Raw genomic sequence first — 19,447 nt, forward strand, 5'->3', positions numbered from 1 at the left:
TCTGGGTTGATAAACCTGAGGTAAACCTGAGCAGCTGTAAGACCCCCTGTGGAGGGGATGAGAGAGCACTTCCAGTCCAACACTGTAGGGACCAAGGGGGCAAAATTGTCTGGGCTTGGTGCTGGCACACATTCGCATTTCCCGGAGGTCAGAGACAAAGCACGTATTATAATACAAAGTCAGATCTGGGTTAGAGGAGGCTCCTGGTTCTGTCATTTTCAAGCTATGTATTTTGAGTCAAAACTGCTCCTACTGCAGAGGATTCCTATGAATTTTTAGTGAAAATTTATGCAGAGCTCCTACTTCACACAGAGTAGATGCTGAATATATAGCTCCTACTGCTTTCCTTTGTGACTATTGAGGGTTAGGCATCAGTACAGGGTGCTTTCCACATAAGGTGGCCGCTGACAGACACCCGAGAGACTGGCTGGTTCTCAGGAAGCCACAGCACAAGGAGAGCAGTGTTGTTTTCAGGAAGCCTCAGGGACAGAGGATGGTGGAGAGCCCCTGTGAACCTGCCGAAGCAGGCATGAGGACAGAGAGGAGCTGACATCTTGGAGTGCTAGGCAGGGAAGAAGAAACAGTCTCCTTACTTGAAAAAAATGGGAGCATAGTTGATAAAAGTGATGAAATGGAGTAAGTGAAAGTAGGTAGTCAGGTATTAATTTCCTTCCTGCTTTGCCTCTAATCCTGACTCTCAGTTCAAAAAACCCCACTGATTTGGGTGATTAAGTTTAAATTCCTCATCTGAGGGTTTTATAGATATAATCCATTTTTAAGAAAGTCTCTAAATTAAAACATAACCCATTATATGTGGTTGAATCTTTTAACACACTAGATCCTCCTATGAGAGGGAAGAAAAGCCTACTGTCTCCCTCAGAAAGATCTCACAAAGAATCCTAACCTTCTGTCACAGACAACTAACATCTTTGCTCTGGTAATGAAACCACCTGGCATCTAATAAAATAATCCCCTTAAAAAAAGAAGTCAAAGGTTTAAGGCAAAATATTTTTTTAAAAGACAAAGCTGGTGAAAAAATACTGACTTGATTATTTGTCACGTGCCCTTAAAACCTTCCCTCCCTCAGTGAGCTGGTGGGGCGCGGGCTGGGGTCCAGCTATGGTGATGCCTCTATCCCAGCACTCCCTGTTAGTGGTCTGTCCCTTCCACTGGACGATGATCTCTGAGCACTGGAACCTACTGGTCATCTTTGTAGACTCAGGGTTTGCGACAAGAACTGTCACAGATGTTCCATAAAGCTTTGCTAGATGAATAACTGAAAAAACAATGTATGAATGGGTGAATGCCTCTTCCTACCAAAGCAAGCAAGTGTGGTTCCACTCTTTGTATTTGAACTATATTTAAATCCTATACAGTAAAATTAAGGATTCAGACATTAATTACTTTTTAAATATGTGATTAAAAATATATTTGCACCAAGAGTAATTTTTGTTACATCTCAAGGATATTTCTCTCAGTTGGAACACCTCTAATCCCACAAGGAAATAATTTAATTAAAAGCAATTTGCCAGTGGTGGGTATTAAGGAGGGCACGTATTGCATGGAGCACTGGGTGTTACACACAGTGAATCATGGAACGCTACATCAAAACTATTTATGTATAGTGATTAACATAATAAAAAAATTATTAAAAAAATTAAAAAAGCAATTTGCTCATATAGATCAATGGAACAGAACAGAAAACCCGGAAATAAACCCACAATTATATGGTAAATTAACCTTTGAAAAAGGAAGTAGGAATATGTAATGGGAAAAACACAATCTCTTCAACAAATGGTATTGGGGAAAACTGGACAGTTACTTGCAAGAGTAACACTGGACCACTTTCTTGCATCATCCACAAAAATAAACTCAAAATGAACTGCAGACCTAAATGTGAGACCTGAAACCATAAAAGTCCTAGAACAGAACACAGGCAGTAATTTCTCTGACATTGGCTATAGCAACTTTTTTCTAGATATGTCTCTTTTTTTTTTTTTTTAAAGATTTTATTTATTTATTTGACAGAGAGAGATCACAAGTAGGCAGAGAGGCAGGCAGAGAGAGAGGAGGAAGCAGGCTCCCTGCTGAGCAGAGAGCCCGATGCGGGACTCGATCCCAGGACCCCGAGATCATGACCTGAGCCGAAGGCAGCGGCTTTAACCCACTGAGCCACCCAGGCGCCCCTAGATATGTCTCTTAAGGCCAAGGGAAACAAAAGCAAAAATAAACTATTGGGACCTTATCAAAATAAATGCTTCTGCACAGCAAAGGACACAATTAAAAAAAAAAAAACTAAACTAAAGGCAGACTACTAATCAGGAGAAGATATTTGCAAATGGCATATCTGACAAAGGGCTAGTATCCAAAATATATAAACAACTGATACAACTCAACACTCCAAAACAAACAATCCAGTAAAAGAATGGGCAGAAGATATGAACAGATATTTCTCCAAAGAAGATATCCAGATGGCCAACATGAAAAGATGCTCAACATCACTCATCATCAGAGAAATGCAAATCAAAACCACAATGAGCTATCACTTCACACTTGTCAGATAGGTAAAATAAAAAACACAAGAAACAACAAGTGTTGGTGAGGACATGGAGAAAAAGGAACGCTCATGCACTTTTGGTGGGAACGCAAACTGGTGCATCCATGGTGGAAAATGGCATGAAGTTTCCTCAAAAATTTAAAAATAGAACTACCCTAGTATCCAGTAATCACACTACTGGGTATTATTTACCGCCAAAATACAAAAACCCTGATACAAAGAGACACATGCACTCCTGTGTTTATAGCAGCATTATTTACAATACCCAGCTTATGGAAGGAGCCCAAGGGTCCATCAATAGATGAATGATGTGTATGTGTGTGTGTGTGTATATATATATATGAATATGAATATTCCATTATATATATACAGACTATATAATTCCATATATAAAAATAAATATGAATATATTCATATATATTATCATGGAATGAGATCTTGTCATTAAGACAAATACCATATGCTTTCACTCATATACAGAATTTAAGAAACATATAAGCAAAGGAAAAAAAGAGAGACAAATCAATAAACAGACTCTTAACTATAGAGAACCAACTGATGGTTACTAGAGGGGAAGTGAGTGGAGGATGGGTGAAACCGGTGATGGGGATTCAGGAGTGCACTTACAATGGGCACTGAGTAATGTATAGAATTGCTGGATCACTATATTGTACACCTGAAATTTATATAACACTGTGTATATATATATATATATATATATATATATATATATACTGTGTGTGTATATATATATGTATACTGTATATATACCTATACTGTATATATACTTATATATACTGGAATTAAAATAAAAACATTAAAGCAGTTTGCTTTCTGATTACTTCTCCCCCCCCCCCAACATACCTGTTTTCTAAAAAGTTAAGGTATATTTTGGACCTCTCACATTTTTTTAAAAATTTTATTTATTTATTTGACAGACAGAGATCACAAGTAGCCAGAGAGGCAGGCAGAGAGAAAGGGAAGCAGAGAGCCCGATGTGGGGCTCGAACCCAGGACCCTGAGATCATGACCTGAGCTGAAGGCAGAGGCTTTACCCACTGAGCCCACCCAGGTGCCCTGGACTTCTCACATTTATGAAAGCTTTGAGACTGGGTTGGGGGAAGTAGTCTTGTTTTCCCCACCTTGTTCTTTTGATTCCTTTTTTATTCTTCCTCTCTTTGCTTTGTTTTTTTCTTTTTTGCATGCAATGAGCTTTTTATTCCTTCATCAGGAACAAAATAAAGAAAAAAACAGAAAACCCATGAAGCCTATAAATGACAAAGATTTGGGGAAACCAGGAAATTCCATACAGGAAACAAAGATTATACCAAAGATTTTAAGGGTAAAATGGGGACTCCTAATCCTTCTGCAAGGAAGAAGAAAATCAAAGAATTCCTAGGACAGGACATCTAGCCCAGGCCTAACAGACTACATAATTTAGAGAGCTTGGCGCAAAGCAAAAATGCAGCCCATTCAAAAATTAAGAACTTTGACACAAATAAATAGAAAGATATATCATGTTTATGGATTGGAAGAATTAACATTGTTAAAATATCCATGCTACCCAAAGCCACTTATAGATTCCTGGAAATCTCAATAAAGATTCCAATGGCATTTTTTACAATAATAGAAAAAACAATCCTAAAATTCATATGGAACTACAAAAGATTCCAAATAGCCAAAGCAATCCTGAGAAAAAAGAACAAATCTGGAAGCATCACACTTCTTGATTTCAAACTCTATTACAAAGCTGCAGTAATCAAAACAGTATGGTATGACCTTTTTTTTTTTTTTGACTATGTTTTCATAAACAGACAGATAAAAATCAATGGAATACAACAGCCCCCCACATGTATGGTCAACTAATATTTGACAAGGGAGCTAAGAGTACTCAGTGGGGGAAAAGATAGTAGATAGTATCTTCAAAAAATGGTGCTGGGAAACCTGGGTATTAACATGCCAAAAAAAAAAAAAAAAGGAAACTGGACCCCATTCTTATACCACTCACAAAAACTAACACAAACTGGATTAAAGATTTAAAGGTAACACCTGAAACCATCAAACTCCTAAAAGACAACATAGAAAAAAGATTTCTTGACATTGGTCTTGGCAATGGGTTTTTTGGATATCACCAAAAGCACAAACAAGAAAAACAGAACAAATGGAACTACATTAAACTAAAAAGCTTCTGCACAGCAAAAGTAAAAAGATGAAAAGGCAACCAAAGAAATGGAAGAAAATATGTACTTTCAAACCACATATCTGATGAGGAGTTAATATCCAAAATATGTAAGGAATTCCCACAACTCAATAGCAAAAACAAGAACAAATAACCCAATTAAAAAATGGTCATAGGATCTGAATAGACATTTTTTCCAGGGAAGATATTCATATGAACAAGTTACCTGAAAAGGTGCACAAAATCATTAACCATCAGGGAAATGTAAATCAAATCAAAACCACAATGAGCAATTATTGACTCACACCTATTGACTATTATTAAAAAGATAAGAGGTAAGGGCTAGCAAGCAAGCAGAGAAAAGGGAACCTTTGTACACTGCTCGCAGGAACGTAAACTGGTATAGTCAGTATGGAAAATGGTATGGAGGGTCCTCAAAAAATTAAAAATGGAACTACCATATAATCCAGCAACTCTTCGGGTATAGATCTGTAGGAACTGCAATCATTACCTTGGAGAGATAGCTACAGCTCCATGTCCTCTCCAGCATTACTTACAGTAGCCAAAATGTGCCAGCAACCTAGGTCCACTAATGCATGAATGGACAAAGCAAATTCTATAGATGTACTATCGCCCAGCCGTAAGGAATAAGCAAGGGTTCCTCACACCCTTGTCACTCAGGATGAAACTGTGAAAAGTCACTCATGCCTACGTCCCACCCTGAGATTCCTAGCAAACTGATCTGGCACAGATCCTTTGCATCAACATTTTAAAAATTGTCCTCTTTAATTCTGTCGTGTGACCCACTTTAAGAACTACTGATTGAAGTTCTCCACCTGCCTCAGAAAACATCTGTTTCTCAGTCATCCCCAGGTTGGGGATGAGCCCAAACAAAATCAAAGAGCATTTCTGCAACTTAAAAACTCAGTTTAAAAAGTTAGGCTACCCAGAGCATCTCAGTGGCTCAGTCAATCAAATGTGGGACTCCTGGTTTTGGCTTGGGCCATGATCCTCGGGTCATGGGATCAAGTCCTGCGATGAACCCTGCATCAGCCCCACGTGTTGAGCCCCAAAGCCCCATGTTGGGTTCTGTGCTTGGAGGGGGATCTGCTTGGGGATCTCTCTCCCTCTTCCTCTGCTCCTCTCTCCACTTACACTCCCCGCACGCTTTCTCTCAAATAAATAAATCTTAAACAATACAAAGTTGGGCTACTCTTTTGTGAAAGTCAACAAAACCCAAACATATCTCAGTATTTCCACCTTTTACCTGTCCCCTCCCATGTGAATATAAAAGAACACTGGATTATGCATCAACAAGAATCACAGAGGACCCCCAAACCAACAGACAAAACAATGTGGCAAGTGTAACTGTGCAGGGCAGTCTGAAGCAGATGGGCTAGAGCAGACAGAGGTGGACCAGAGCAGGAATCCCAGCGTGAGCTGCCCGACAGGCTGAGTGTCAGGTAAGAGCACAGAGCACTAGGAAGCAGAGGGAAGGGGGGAAAGGTGCAGGGCTGACAAAGGAGGTGGTGCTGAGGGACCTGAAGAAACGCCCCAAAGTACCTTAATTTCATCATCACCTCAACACATTTCTGGTTCCCATCTGAATGTAAGTAGGGCCAGGGGTCCCTCTGGTTTTCGGCCAAACCCTTCACACTCTTAACTCTTTGCCATTTACTCCTCTGCAGAGAGGAAAGCTGCTCTCCTTGCTTAGGGAGTCCGAAGGCCTTCATCGTAGCCCCAACAGCTAAGCCCCCTGCAGGAAGCACCTTGTCCCCTGGGAGAAAGGTTCGTGTTAGTCCTCCTACCTGTGCTCTCCTCAGCCTGATTGAAGCCACAGATCTGGCAGATGCTCTGGACCCACTTATTCATGTCCTCCTCCGTCTCGGCCACCAGATAAAAGGTGCGCTCACTGGTCTTGATGTCAAACACAAAACTATCCTGCAGCTCCTTCTTGTTGAAGGTCAGGCCCGCATCCACCTGCTCACAGAAGTTCAGGTTGATGATCCTCAAGGGCTTCTTAGAGTGATCATTCTTGTAGTACTCCAGAACATCTGGGTCACCGCTCATCCGACCACTCCGCAGGATAAACCAGCGTTTCTTCCAGGCCTGAATAAGAAGGAGGAGTAAGAGGGGGAAAAAGTTATTAGTAATTTCAAAGCATCTCACAGGTGTTCAGAGAGCACTAGGTTAAGGGCAGGGACTGTTGCACCTGCAGGCTGGACATGGCCTCACCTCTCTTTCATACTTCCCCAGAGTTTAAAAATTGGAGGATGATTTTAGAATGCATGTTAGTGCAACATTTTACTATGGAAACAGGGTCTTATCACTATAAAATGAGAGGTGGGATTCCCATTTTTTAGATCAAGAAGTTAGATGGAGACTAAAACATTTCCAAGGAATTACTGCCTAGGTTAGAATACAGACTCAAAGCCCTAGTACTTTTATTCAGGTGGAACTTGCAAAAACTAAAGCATCTCGGTATATGGACAGGGACCCCACCAAGGCATGGTGAGTTGAAGAAATGTCACATGTAGGAAGGAGCAGAAAAACAAGTTCCCAGACTGTTAGTCCACTGTGCTTTTTACCAAATGATGATGCCTTGGAAGAGTCACACAGAAAGCCTTCTACAACTTCTCGGAAGCACAGAACTTCAGGACTGTTTTCGCTCCCTTGCTCACTGTGATGGCCCGAGTACTTATGATCGGGCCTTGCACAGATGAAGCCCTCAACACGTACTACTGAATAAACTCCTTGTATCACGCCATACGATAGAATTTAACACTTGATTACATATTACGCTGTCCTCTACATTCCATCTCTTCAACAAGACAGCGCCATCTGTGAGCAGACACCATTACAAAGTGGTAAACAGATGTAACAGGTAATGGCACTTTGGGGAGAGTCTACGTTTAACCACTAACTTGCGGTGTGATCTGCAGGTTAAGTCACTTCCTACTTTGGAGCTGGCTTCTGTGTAGAATGAGAATCAACATCACCACTACCTGCCGTAGCCACCTGGCAGAGCCAGAGCCCTTGCTACACAACCCTGACTCACGACAAATGCCAAGGACTAGATTACTGTATTGCAAGGGGGCCTCCAGGTTACCCCCAGATCCTACCACAGTTGCCTAGTCTATGATTTTTCTCTTGCTCTTTGGCAACAGTCTCTGAAACTTCTCCCCTTTAAATCTCCAGCATGTTCACTCTTTTTGTTTCATAGAAAATATAAGCAATTAAGGGAATTTACACATGCTCCCTCACCAAATTTACCCACCAGCCTGCCTCTCTAGTAAAGTAGCCTGTTACTAAAGAGCATGCACAGTTCATCTGATATAAAGCCAACCCCTTCCATTTGTGCACCCCCTCTCACCTACAAGGGGACACCACTGGATCATTCTCCCATTCTCTGGAATCACTGCATTTTTCCTTCCTACTAGGATCATTCCCTTCAGGACACCAACATTCCTCATTCTGGGAAAAAAAATTTAAAGCTTGACTTGATCCCACATTCCCCTCCAATTCTGGCCCAGTTTTCTGCTTCACTTTACACTAAAACTTCAAAAAGTTTTCTATACTACTGGGTCTTTTGTTTTCTCTCTTCCCATTCTTTTTTGGAAAGCTATCTAATCAGGCTGCCCCACCCCTATCATTGACAGAACTCAAGAAAGGTCTCAAAGACATCAAGGTGGCTAAGGACACTTTCAGGATTTACTTGCTCTCTCAGCAACACCTGATACTGGTTGTTATGTCATCTTGGAAGCACCTTTTTCCCTTGGCCTCAGAACTCACCCTCAAATCCCCTATTCTCCCTGATCTCACTTTTTCAGGCTCCAGTGTTGGTTCCTTCTCATCTCCTTGACCTCTAAATATTGGAATGCTCCCACACTCAATTCTCAGACTCTCTTCTCTCTCTACATCACAGCTTAACCATCTACTTGCTGCAACTCCCAAATTTATTCCTCTGGCCAAGACCCATCTATTGAACTCCAGAGTCTTCTATCTAACTCTTCACTAATAGGCATCTTAAACCCAATGTGCTCAAGACCATTCTTCCTGCAATCTTCCCTGTCTCAGTTCACAGCGGCTTCCTCCTTCCAGGTGCTCAGATCAAAAATCTTGAAGTCATCATTGACTACTTTCACATTCCAATTCTAATCCAACAATGAATCCTATGGGTTCGAACAGCTCAAAATACAAGTACAATTGGTCTCTTTGCACCTCCACTGTTACTCACTTGGTCTAGCCCACCATTTTGTGGTCTTCCTTTTTCCACCCTTTCATCCTGCAACTGAGGCTCAACATGGAAGTTGATATAAATCAAATCATGTCACTTCTCTGCACAAAATTCCCAAAAGCTTTCATCCCAGAGTAAAACCCAAAATCTGCAAAATGGCCAGTGGGTCTGACTTAACGGTCACCTTTCTCCCATCCTACATCTCTTACACTATCTCCTGCTACTCTCTACCTTAGCCATTCTGCTCTCACCACATTGGCCCCATACTTCTGCCTCAGGGTCTTTGCTCTAGGTGTTCCCTCTGCCTGGAATACTCTTCCCCCAGACATCTTCCATTCAAGTCTCTATTCAAATGTTCTATTACTGGGTGTAGTGGGGGGCATTCCTGATCAACCAACCCTAACACTCTCTTTCTCCCTTACTCTGCAATAGTGGTCTTACTACTTCTCATACCACCCAAAATACCACATTTTTTTGAGTTTCTGTCTCTACCTCCCAAAATGCAAACACCAGGGCAAAGATTGGTTCTTTTTATTCCATGCTGCACCTTCAGTCTTTAGAATAGTGCCTGACATATAGCTGGCTATCAATGAATATGTATTGGATTAATTGACTAATTATTTTTCTTATGTGAACTCCTTACAGCATCTAGTAGGTTATAGGGATATAACTGGTGCCTAATAAGCCTTAGACTGAAATGAAGAAAAGGTATAGACAGGATAGAGCTGAGGGAAATAAAAAAAATAAGCACTATTTATTTAGTGACCTAAAATCTTGCCCAGGCCACTGCCTACAGAATTCTGTGTGTGTGTGTGTGTGTGTGTATGCAGCAGGTGCCTGCATATACAAGTGTGTGCATAGCAAGGAGCATTTTTAAAATGTACTGTCAATAGTTTAGCTTGTGCTTCAGTTCATGTGTCCCCTTCAGTGCTTGTCTCTGCAGAAAGGGCTATCTCCAAATCGCTGGTGTGCAGGTGCGAGCATAAATACACACCGACACACCCTCTGAAACAAGAAAAAGGTGTCTGCTACAGATAACATCGGAGCCTGTCAGGTTCTGCTTCCAAGGAAGTGGTGCAGGCGGATAAATGACGGCCCATCAAGTGCTGATGAATTTATGACAGTGCAGGCAAAGCTGTCTGGTCTAGTCCCCAATTCACATCCCTCTTCTGCCACACCACTTTCTCTCCAAGTCAATGCACATTAAAAAAAAAAAAAAAAAATCAAACAACCGAGAACCAAGTATAACCAACTCTGAAAAGTCTAGCTGCAATGACAACTTCTCTGATCCTCTCAGCTGATCCTCCTCTACTTCCTCTAAGCTTTCATACACTTTTTATGTACTTTTTATGACCTGTCATTTTTGCAACATATTACAGATATTTTGGTATTTGTTTTTTCTTTCCAAGTAAATTATGAACAACATCTCCTATTCTTCTATGAATTTTTATGGTAGGCTTTTGCTAAATGTTACTAAGAAAGGGTCTTTATTGCTGAAACTTTCTTATCTCTCTGCCCTCATTTATGCCTCCTTCCTTCCTCCTTTCCATTCATCCATTGAACAGATATTTGTTTAGTGCTTACGATGATAAAGGGATTATTCTAGATGCTGAGGATACAGCAAAACTTCTGATTTCATAGAACTCACTATAGGTTCTTAAAAAATTACATATTATTCTTCAAATATGCCACACAATTGCATGACTTGATGTCTTTGCACAACCTACTGTATGTTCCTAGAATGACTTTCTCCTCACTGCCTATCTAGAAAATTCCTATGTACCCTCAGGGCCATCTTGTATCACTACTCCTGGAAGGCCTTTACTAACTTCCCCAGGTAGAGCTGGTGCTCCTGTCTTATATTCTCTTCATAGCTTGTGCTTTCTTTGGCATTTCAACTGTTTATATACCTTCCTCTCCTTTAAGCTGTGAACATCTTGATGCTAGGGTCCTATGTAGTCAAAACGTACTTGGCAAAATGCTTGGCGTATTTGAGAACTCAGCAAAGATCTGCTGACTTTCTTCACTTTATAAATATATTAACTTATTCAAACTAATAAGTGCAGTTTAAATATATAAATGTTCACAGAAGGAAGAAGGAAAGGAGGACAGGCAGCAAGAGAATTAGAGCAAAGAGATTAAGAAAGATAAAGGTATACTGTGGATTCTTTATGATGTGAGTTCTTTAGCATCTTGTTCCCTTCATTCTGTTAGGAACACTGGCCACTAATAAATATTTATAAGGAAATCTGGGACCTTCAGCTTGAAAGTGTCCATGATACAGAAATGAAAAATCTACGGTTGGATGACTGACACATAAGGCAAGAAGAACATGAGAACATGAGTCCTGAATATGGTATTAAGAAGAAAGCTTTTTCAGGATTGTTCTTTTATCTATACAAAATCTCTTACAAAAATTAAGCTAAAATGGATCATGGACTTGAATATAAAAGGCAAAGAGAATTCAGCAAGATATAAAAAGAATTATATAAGATAACCAAGTGGGGCTTGTCCCAAGGATGTAAAACTAATTCAAAATTCAAAAATCAATCAGTGTAATCTACCAAGTTAACAGGCTAAAGAAAAACGACATGGTCCTATCAATTGATGCAGAAAAAAGCCTTTGACAAAATTTGACAACTATTCATAATAAAAACTCAAAAAAATAGGACGAGGGGTGAGCTTTCCTAGTTTGATAAAAAGCATCAACAAAAGATCAACACCAACATTATACTTTGTATTGAAAGACCTAATGCTTTTCCCCTAAAATCAGGAATAAGGCAGGGATGTCTGCTCACTCACAACACTCTTATTCAACACATTGCTGAAAATTCTAGTCAGGGCAAAAAAGAAATAGATATAAAAGGCATACAGATGATAAAGGAAGAAAAAAATTGTCCTTCTTTGCAATGACATAATTTTACACATAGAAAATCCCAAGGAATTTAGAAAAAAATACTCAAAAAACTCCTGGAACTAATAAGTGAATCCATCAAGGTCACATGATACAAGATGAATATATAAAAATCAATTTGCTAATATATACCAGCAGTGAATACAAATAAAAATAAAATGCCATTCATAGTTTAAATAAATATAAATAAAAATAAAATGCCTTTCATAGTTTTTAAAAAATGAAATAGGTATAAATGTATCAAAATATGCTGATGGCTATACAATGCTGATGAAAGAAAAAAAAACAAATGGAGAAGTGTACCATATTCATGGATTAGAAGACTCAACATAGTACATCTCACCAAACTGATACTCAGATTTGACATAATTTCTATCAAAATCTCAGCAAGAGTTTTTATAGATGTAGACAAAATTACAGGCAAAGAAAGAGCAACAGCTAAAACAATTTTGAAAAGGAAGATAAAGGGGGGTTGTTAATTCACTAGATTCCAAGAATTATTATATACCTTCAGTTCTCAAGATTATGTGGTGCTGGCAGAAGCACACACATAGAACAAAGGAAAAGAATCCAGAAACAGCCCCACACAAATATGCTCAACTGATTGCTGATGAAGATGAAAAAGCAATTCAGTAGAAGAAAGACAGTCTTTTCAATAAATAATGCTGAAGCAATTGGGAATCCATAAAAAGTGAATGGGCCTCAATTTAAATCTCACCTCTTATACAAGAACTAACTCAAAATGAATTATGGACTTAAATGTAAAACTATAAAACATTTAGGGGAAAAAAAAAACTGTGAAGGAAATCAATCAGATCTAGAGCTAAGCAAGAGTTCTTAGACTTGACACCAAAAGCATAATCCATAAAAGGACAAGCTTATAAATTAGACTTCAATGAAATGTAACACTTTTGCTCTTCAAAAGCCTTTGTTAAGAGGACAAAAGACACATACAGTCTGACAGTAAAGGGATGTAAATGGAAGTGAGAAAAAAAGCCAGGATGTCATTACTTGTATCAGAGGAAAAAGACTTTAAAATAAAGACTGTAATAAGGGACAAAGTAGAGCATTTCATAATGATAAAGAGATCAATCCAAAAAGAAGATATGGCAATTGAAAATATCTATGCTCCCAACAGAGGAGCACCTAAACACATAAAGCAATCTGTAACAGACATAAAGAGAGAAACTGACAATAACACAATAACGGTAGGGGACTTTAACATCCGACTTCATCAATAAATAGATCAGGTAGAGAGAAAATCAATACAGAAACAATGCCTTTGAATGACACATTAGCCTGGAAGGACTTAAAAGATAGCAGAATATTCTATCAAAAAAAAAAAAACAAAACAGAATACACATTCTTTTCAAATGCACATGAAACATTCTTGAGGAAAAATTGCATGACAGGCAACAAAAAAAGTCTCAGTAAATTTAAGAAGATTGAAATCATATCAAGTATCTTTTCTGACCAAAACAGCAGGAAACTAGACATCAACTACAATAAAAAACAAAATAGGGGCACTTGGGTGGCTCGCTTCATGAAGTGTCTGACTCTTTATTTCAGTTCAGGTCTTAATATCAGGGTGTTGAGTTTGGGGCCTGAACTGGAATCTGGAGTGGAATTTACTTAAAAACAAAAAACAAAAAAAACTAGAGGGGCACCTGGGTGGCTCAGTCAGTTAATCATCTTTCTTCAGCTCAGGTCATGACCCCAGGGTCCTGGGATTGAGCCCCACATTGGGCTCCCTGCTTAGGGAGCCTGCTTCTCCCTCACCTTCAGCCTACTTGTGCGCTCTCTCTCTGTCAAATAAATAAACAAATAGAATCTAAATAAATAAATAAAATATTAATCTGTTAAAAAACACATAAAAACCCCCCAAAACTAAAAAAATCACAAACATATGGAGGCTAAACAACATGCTACTATATAACCAATGAATTAACCAAGAGATAAAAAAAAAATTAAAAAAACACACAGAGACAAACAAAAATGAAAACACAATGGTCCAAGATCTTTGGGATATGATGAAAGCCGTCCTAAGAGGGAAGCTTATAGCGATACAGGTCTACTTCAAGAAACAAGAAAAATCTTAAATAAATGATCTAACTTTACACTTAAGGGAACTAGAAAAAGAAGAACAAACAAAGCCCAAGGTTAGTAAATGGAAGGAAATAATAAAGATCACAGCAGAGATAACTGAAGTCAAAACTAAAAAAAAGTAGGAAATATCAATGAAATCAAAAGTTGGTTCTTTGAAAAGATAAAGGAAACTGCTAAACTTTTAGTTAGACTCACCAAGAAAAAGAAAAAAAAAAGAGAGGACTCAAATAAAACCAGAAATGAAGGAGAAGAAATTACAACCAGTACCAGACAGTACCATAAAGATTATAAGAGACTACTATAGAAAATTACATGCCAACAAACTGATAACCTGTGACCTACAAGAAATAAATTCCTAGAAACACACAATCTCCAAAACTAAATTAAGAAGAAACAGAAAATTAGAATAGCTCAATTATTAGTAACAAAAGTGAACTGGTAATAATAAAAAGACAACTCCCAACAAATTAATAATCCAAGCCAAAATGGCTTAATATATGAATTCTACCAAATATTAAAGAATAATAAATACTTATTTGTCTCAAACTATTCCAAAAAACAGAAGAGATAGGAAAGCTTCCAAATTCTTTATATAAGACCAGCATTACCCTGATACTAAAACCAGAAAAAGATATATAAAATAAAACAAAACTATAAGCCAATATCACAGATGAACATAAATCTAAAAATCCTCAACAAAATATCAACACACCCAATTCAACAATGCATTAAAAGGATCATTCATGCTTTTCCTATAGGAGCCACAGGGTTGAGAGGAGCATGGCCCTCTCCTCTCCCTGCAACAGTGTGTGCTCCTCCACTGACATCAGTGTACTGTGAAAAGGGGGAGTCATCAGGCAAAAATTTTAACTTTGCTTGCTGTGTTCAAATCTCCCATTTGACCTGATATTGTGAACTTTGTTCACAACAACTTGTATAGAAACAAAAATAGCCATATGCTGTAAGTGAATTCAAACCAGTGCTGAATCTTAGGGTACTGGTAGAGCTGTGGTTCAAATTCCCAGAGTTCGAGGTGGTGACACTTACCATTCTGGCCAGAGTGCTTTTGGAAATATGTGTCACATGTATGGACCAATGCAAACCTGGTGCTGTTGGCACTCCAGAGTGAACACAACACAGAAGTGATATGCCATTGGCTCTGCCTGGGCTGCCTCAGCTTTACCAGTGCTGGTCATGTCTAAAAGTCATGATATTGCCAAAGTTCCTGAACTTCTTTTGATAGCTGAAGATAAAGTTAAAGACTGCAAGAAGACCTAGGAGGCTGTTTTACTTCATAAGAAAATTAAAGCTTGGAATTGCATGAAAAAAGTCTATGCCTCTCAGTGAATGAGAGCTGGCAAAGGCAAAATAAGAAAGTCATTGTATTCAGCACAGGGGACTCTACAACATTTATAATGAGGACACGGAGTCATCAAGGCCTTTGGAAACATTCCCGAATTACTTTACTTAATGTAACCAAACTGAAAAATTTTAAATTTGCTCCTGATGGGCATGTGTCACATTTCTGCAAATTAGATGATCTGCAAGTATGTCACTTGGCATAAGCCTGCCTCCCTTCAAAAGTAACTACAACCTTCCAATGCATAAGATGCTTAATACAGACCTTAGCAGAATCTTGAAAAACCCAGAGATCCAAAGAGCCCTCCAAGCACTGTGCAAGAAGATTCCACAGAGTCCTGAAGAAGAAACCACCGAAAAACCTGAGAATCATGTTGAAGCTCCATTTACAATTGCACCAAAAAAAAAAAAAAATAGATAGGAATAAATTTAACCAAGGAGACAAATGACCTATACTCTGAAAACTATTAGAAGGTAATGGAAGAAATTGAAGATGATACAAACAAATGAAAACCTATATGCAAAGTCCATGTGCCAGAACACCATTCTTTGCCAGGCCAAGAATCACAGACTCCGGATGGATAAGGCAAATTAGAAGCTAAAGCATAGGAGAAGGGGTTTCCAGGCCAGAAGACTGTGGTAGGGAAGAAAGGAAAGAAGGCTTTTGGTGCTAAGAAGCAGAAGAAACCCTTGGTGGGAAAAAAAACCCACTTCATAAAAAGCTAAATTTGTTTATTTCATAAAAGTCAAATCATTTTGGACAGCAAATTTTGAATAAAGATCTGATCAAAGGCAGTGAGAAAAAAAAAAAAAAGGATCATTCACCACAATCAAGTGGGATTTATTCCGGGGATGCATGGATGGTTCAATATCCACAAATCAATCAATGTGATATATCACATTAACAAAATGAAGGATAAAAACCATATAATCATATCAATAGATGCACCTAATAAAATTCAATACCCATTCATGATAAAAACTCTCAACAAAGTTGGTTTAGAGGGAACATAGGGCCACATAATAAAAGCCATAGATGAAAAACCCACATCTAACATCACACTCAATGGTGAAAAAGTAAATGCTTTTCCTTTAAGATTAGGAAAAAGACACAGATATCCACCCTTGTCACTTTTATTTAATATAGCACTGGAAGTCCTAGTTAGAAGCATGCAGGAAGAAAAATAAAAGGCATCCAAATTGGTAAGGAAGAAGTAAAACTTTCACTATTTGAAGATGACATGATACTACACATAGAAAACCCTAAAGAATTTACCAAAATATTATTAGAATTGATAACTGAATTTAGTAAAGTTGCAGGATGCAAATTTAATATACAGGAATCTGTTGTGTTTCTATGCACAAATAATGAACTAGCAGAAAGAGAAACTAAGAAACAACCCCATTTACAATTGCACCAAAAAAAAAAAAATAGATAGGAATAAATTTAACCAAGGAGACAAATGACCTATACTCTGAAAACTATTAGAAGGTAATGGAAGAAACTGACGATGATACAAACAAATGAAAAGCTATATCATATTCATGAACTGGAAAAATTATTAGTGTTAAAATGTTCATACTATGCAAAGCAAATGACAGATTCAATGCAGTCCCTATCAAATACCAAAAGGATTTTTCACAAAATTAGAACAAATAATACTAAAATTTAGATGTTACCACAAAAGACCCTGAAGAGTCAAAGTAATCCTGAGAAAGAACAAAGTTGGAGGCATCACAATCTCAGATATCAAGATATACTACAAAGCTATATTAATCAAAACAGTATGGTACTGGCACAAAAATAAACACAAAGATCAATCGAATAGGATAGGGAGCCCCCCCCCAATACTCATGCTTAAAAGGTCAATTAATCTATGACAAAGTGAGCAAGAATATACAATGGAGAAAAGACATTCTCATCAATGGTGTTGGGAGAACTGGACAGCTACCTGCGAAAGAATGAAAGTTCTTAAACCAAAACCACACACAAAAATTAACTCAAAATGGGTTAAAGACCTAAATATGAGACCTGAAACCATAAAACTCCCAAATGAAAACATAGGCAATAGTCTTTTGAACATCAGCTTCAGCAATAAATTTATGGATATTTTTCCTCAGACAAGGGAAACAAAAGCAAAAATAAACAAGTGGGACTATACCAAAATAAAAAGTTTTTGCACAGTTAAGAAAACCACCAACAAAACAAAAAAGCAACCTACTGGATGGGAGAAGATATTTGCAAATGATTTATCTGATAAAGGGTTATATAAAAAGTATATAAAGAACTTACACAACTTAATGGCAAAAAATAAAAAACTGAATTATAGAATGGGCAGAGGACTTGAGTAGACATCCCAAAGAAGACATACAGATGGCTAACAGACAAATGAAAAGATGCTCAATATCACTCATCATCAGGAAAATGCAAATCAAAACCACAATAAGCCTCACACCAATCAGAATGGCTATTATTAAAAAGAAATAACAAGCATTGGTGAGGATGCAGAGAAAAGGAAACACTTGTGCACAAGGGTTGGTGAAATGCAAATGAATCCTTGTGCACAAAGGTTGGTGAAGATGTAAATTGGTGCAATCACTGTGGAAAACAATATGGCAATTACTCAAAAACTTAAAAACAGAAATACCATATGATCTGGTAATTTCACTCCTGGGTATTTATACCTCCCCACTAATCCCTAAAACACTTATCCCTAAAAATCCCTAAAAGCACTTATTCAAAAAGATATATGCACTTTTTTTTTTAATGATTTTTATTTATTTGACAGACAGACCACAAGTAGGCAGAGAGGCAGGCAGAGAGAGAGAGAGAGAGGAGGAAGGAGGCTCCCCACTGAGCAGAGAGCCCGATGTGGGGCTCGATCCCAGGACCTGAGCTGAAGGCAGAGGCTTTAACCCACTGAGCCACCCAGGTGCCCCAGTTATATGCACTTCTATAGTCATTTCAGCATTATTTACAATAGCCAAGATATGGAAACAATTCAAATGTCTATCCACAGATGAATGAATAAGAAGATGTGGTATACACACCCACAGACACCTCCCCCTGCCCCATGGATGTCACTTACCCATTAAAAGAGTGAGATCTTGCCATTTGTGACAACATGTATGGACCTAGATGGTATTATGCTAAGTGAAATAAGTTAGTCAGAGAAAGACAAACACCATATGATTTCACTTATTGGTGGAATCTAAAAATCAAAACAAGCAAACAACAGCAACAAACCAGAAACAGATTCATAAATGTAGAGAAAAAACTGGTAGTTGCTAGAGGGGAGGGGACTGGGGAGAATGTGTGAAATAGGTGAAGGGAATAAAGAGGTATAAACTCCCAGTCATAAAATAAGTCACAGAGATGAAAATATAGTATAGGGAATATAGTCAATAATACTGTAATAATGTTGTATGATGACAGATGGTAACACTATCATGATGAACGCTGCAGTGTATAGAACTGTCAAATCACTATGTTGTGCACCTCAAACTAATAACATTATGTATCAAGTATACTTAAATAATAAAATTTTTTAAAAGGTAAAAAGACAAGCTGTAGAGTGGGATAAAGTATTTGCAAACCACATATTCAACAAAGAATAATGTTTAGAACATATAAAGAACTCTCAAGACTTAACAGTTAAAAGAGGGAAATAATCTAATTAAGACAAGGGCAAAAGACATGAAAAGACATTTCAGTGAAGAGAATATACAGATGGCAAATAAGCACACCCAAAGATACTCAATAGCTTTAACCATTCTGGAAACACAACTAAAACACACTGAGGTATCATCCCAGACTTATCAGAATGGTTAAAATAAAACATTGTAACAACACAAAATGCTGGCGATGAGGCAGAGAAAATGGGTCACTCGCGCAAACATTGTTGGTAATAATCTAAAATGATATAGCCACCCTGGAAAACAATTTGGCCTTTTTTGTTATTTTTGTTGTTCATTTTGTTTTTTTTTTTGGGAGGGGGGCTCTCTTGACCCACTGCTCAATCTTATGACCTTGAGTCGATCAAGAGTTGAAATCCAGAGTCGATGTTTAACTGACTGAGCCACCCAGGTACCCCA

General features: G+C 38.1%; 1 protein-coding gene and 1 pseudogene across 2 annotated transcripts in view; one reads left to right on the forward strand and one right to left on the reverse strand.

The window, feature by feature from the left end:
* Positions 1-19,447, reverse strand: part of GAB2 (GRB2 associated binding protein 2) — a 189,898-nt gene that overhangs the window by 47,235 nt on the left and 123,216 nt on the right. For both annotated transcript variants that reach the window (XM_045071519.1, XM_045071520.1), the window contains exon 2: positions 6,545-6,845. In XM_045071519.1, the coding sequence (XP_044927454.1) occupies positions 6,545-6,845 (301 nt within the window). The remainder of the gene's footprint in view (positions 1-6,544; positions 6,846-19,447) is intronic.
* Positions 14,664-16,078, forward strand: LOC101690302 (annotated as a pseudogene).

Source organism: Mustela putorius, unplaced genomic scaffold, assembly GCF_011764305.1.
Source record: "Mustela putorius furo isolate JIRA1106 unplaced genomic scaffold, ASM1176430v1.1 tig00003987_pilon_pilon_pilon, whole genome shotgun sequence".
Taxonomy (NCBI): domain Eukaryota; kingdom Metazoa; phylum Chordata; class Mammalia; order Carnivora; family Mustelidae; genus Mustela; species Mustela putorius.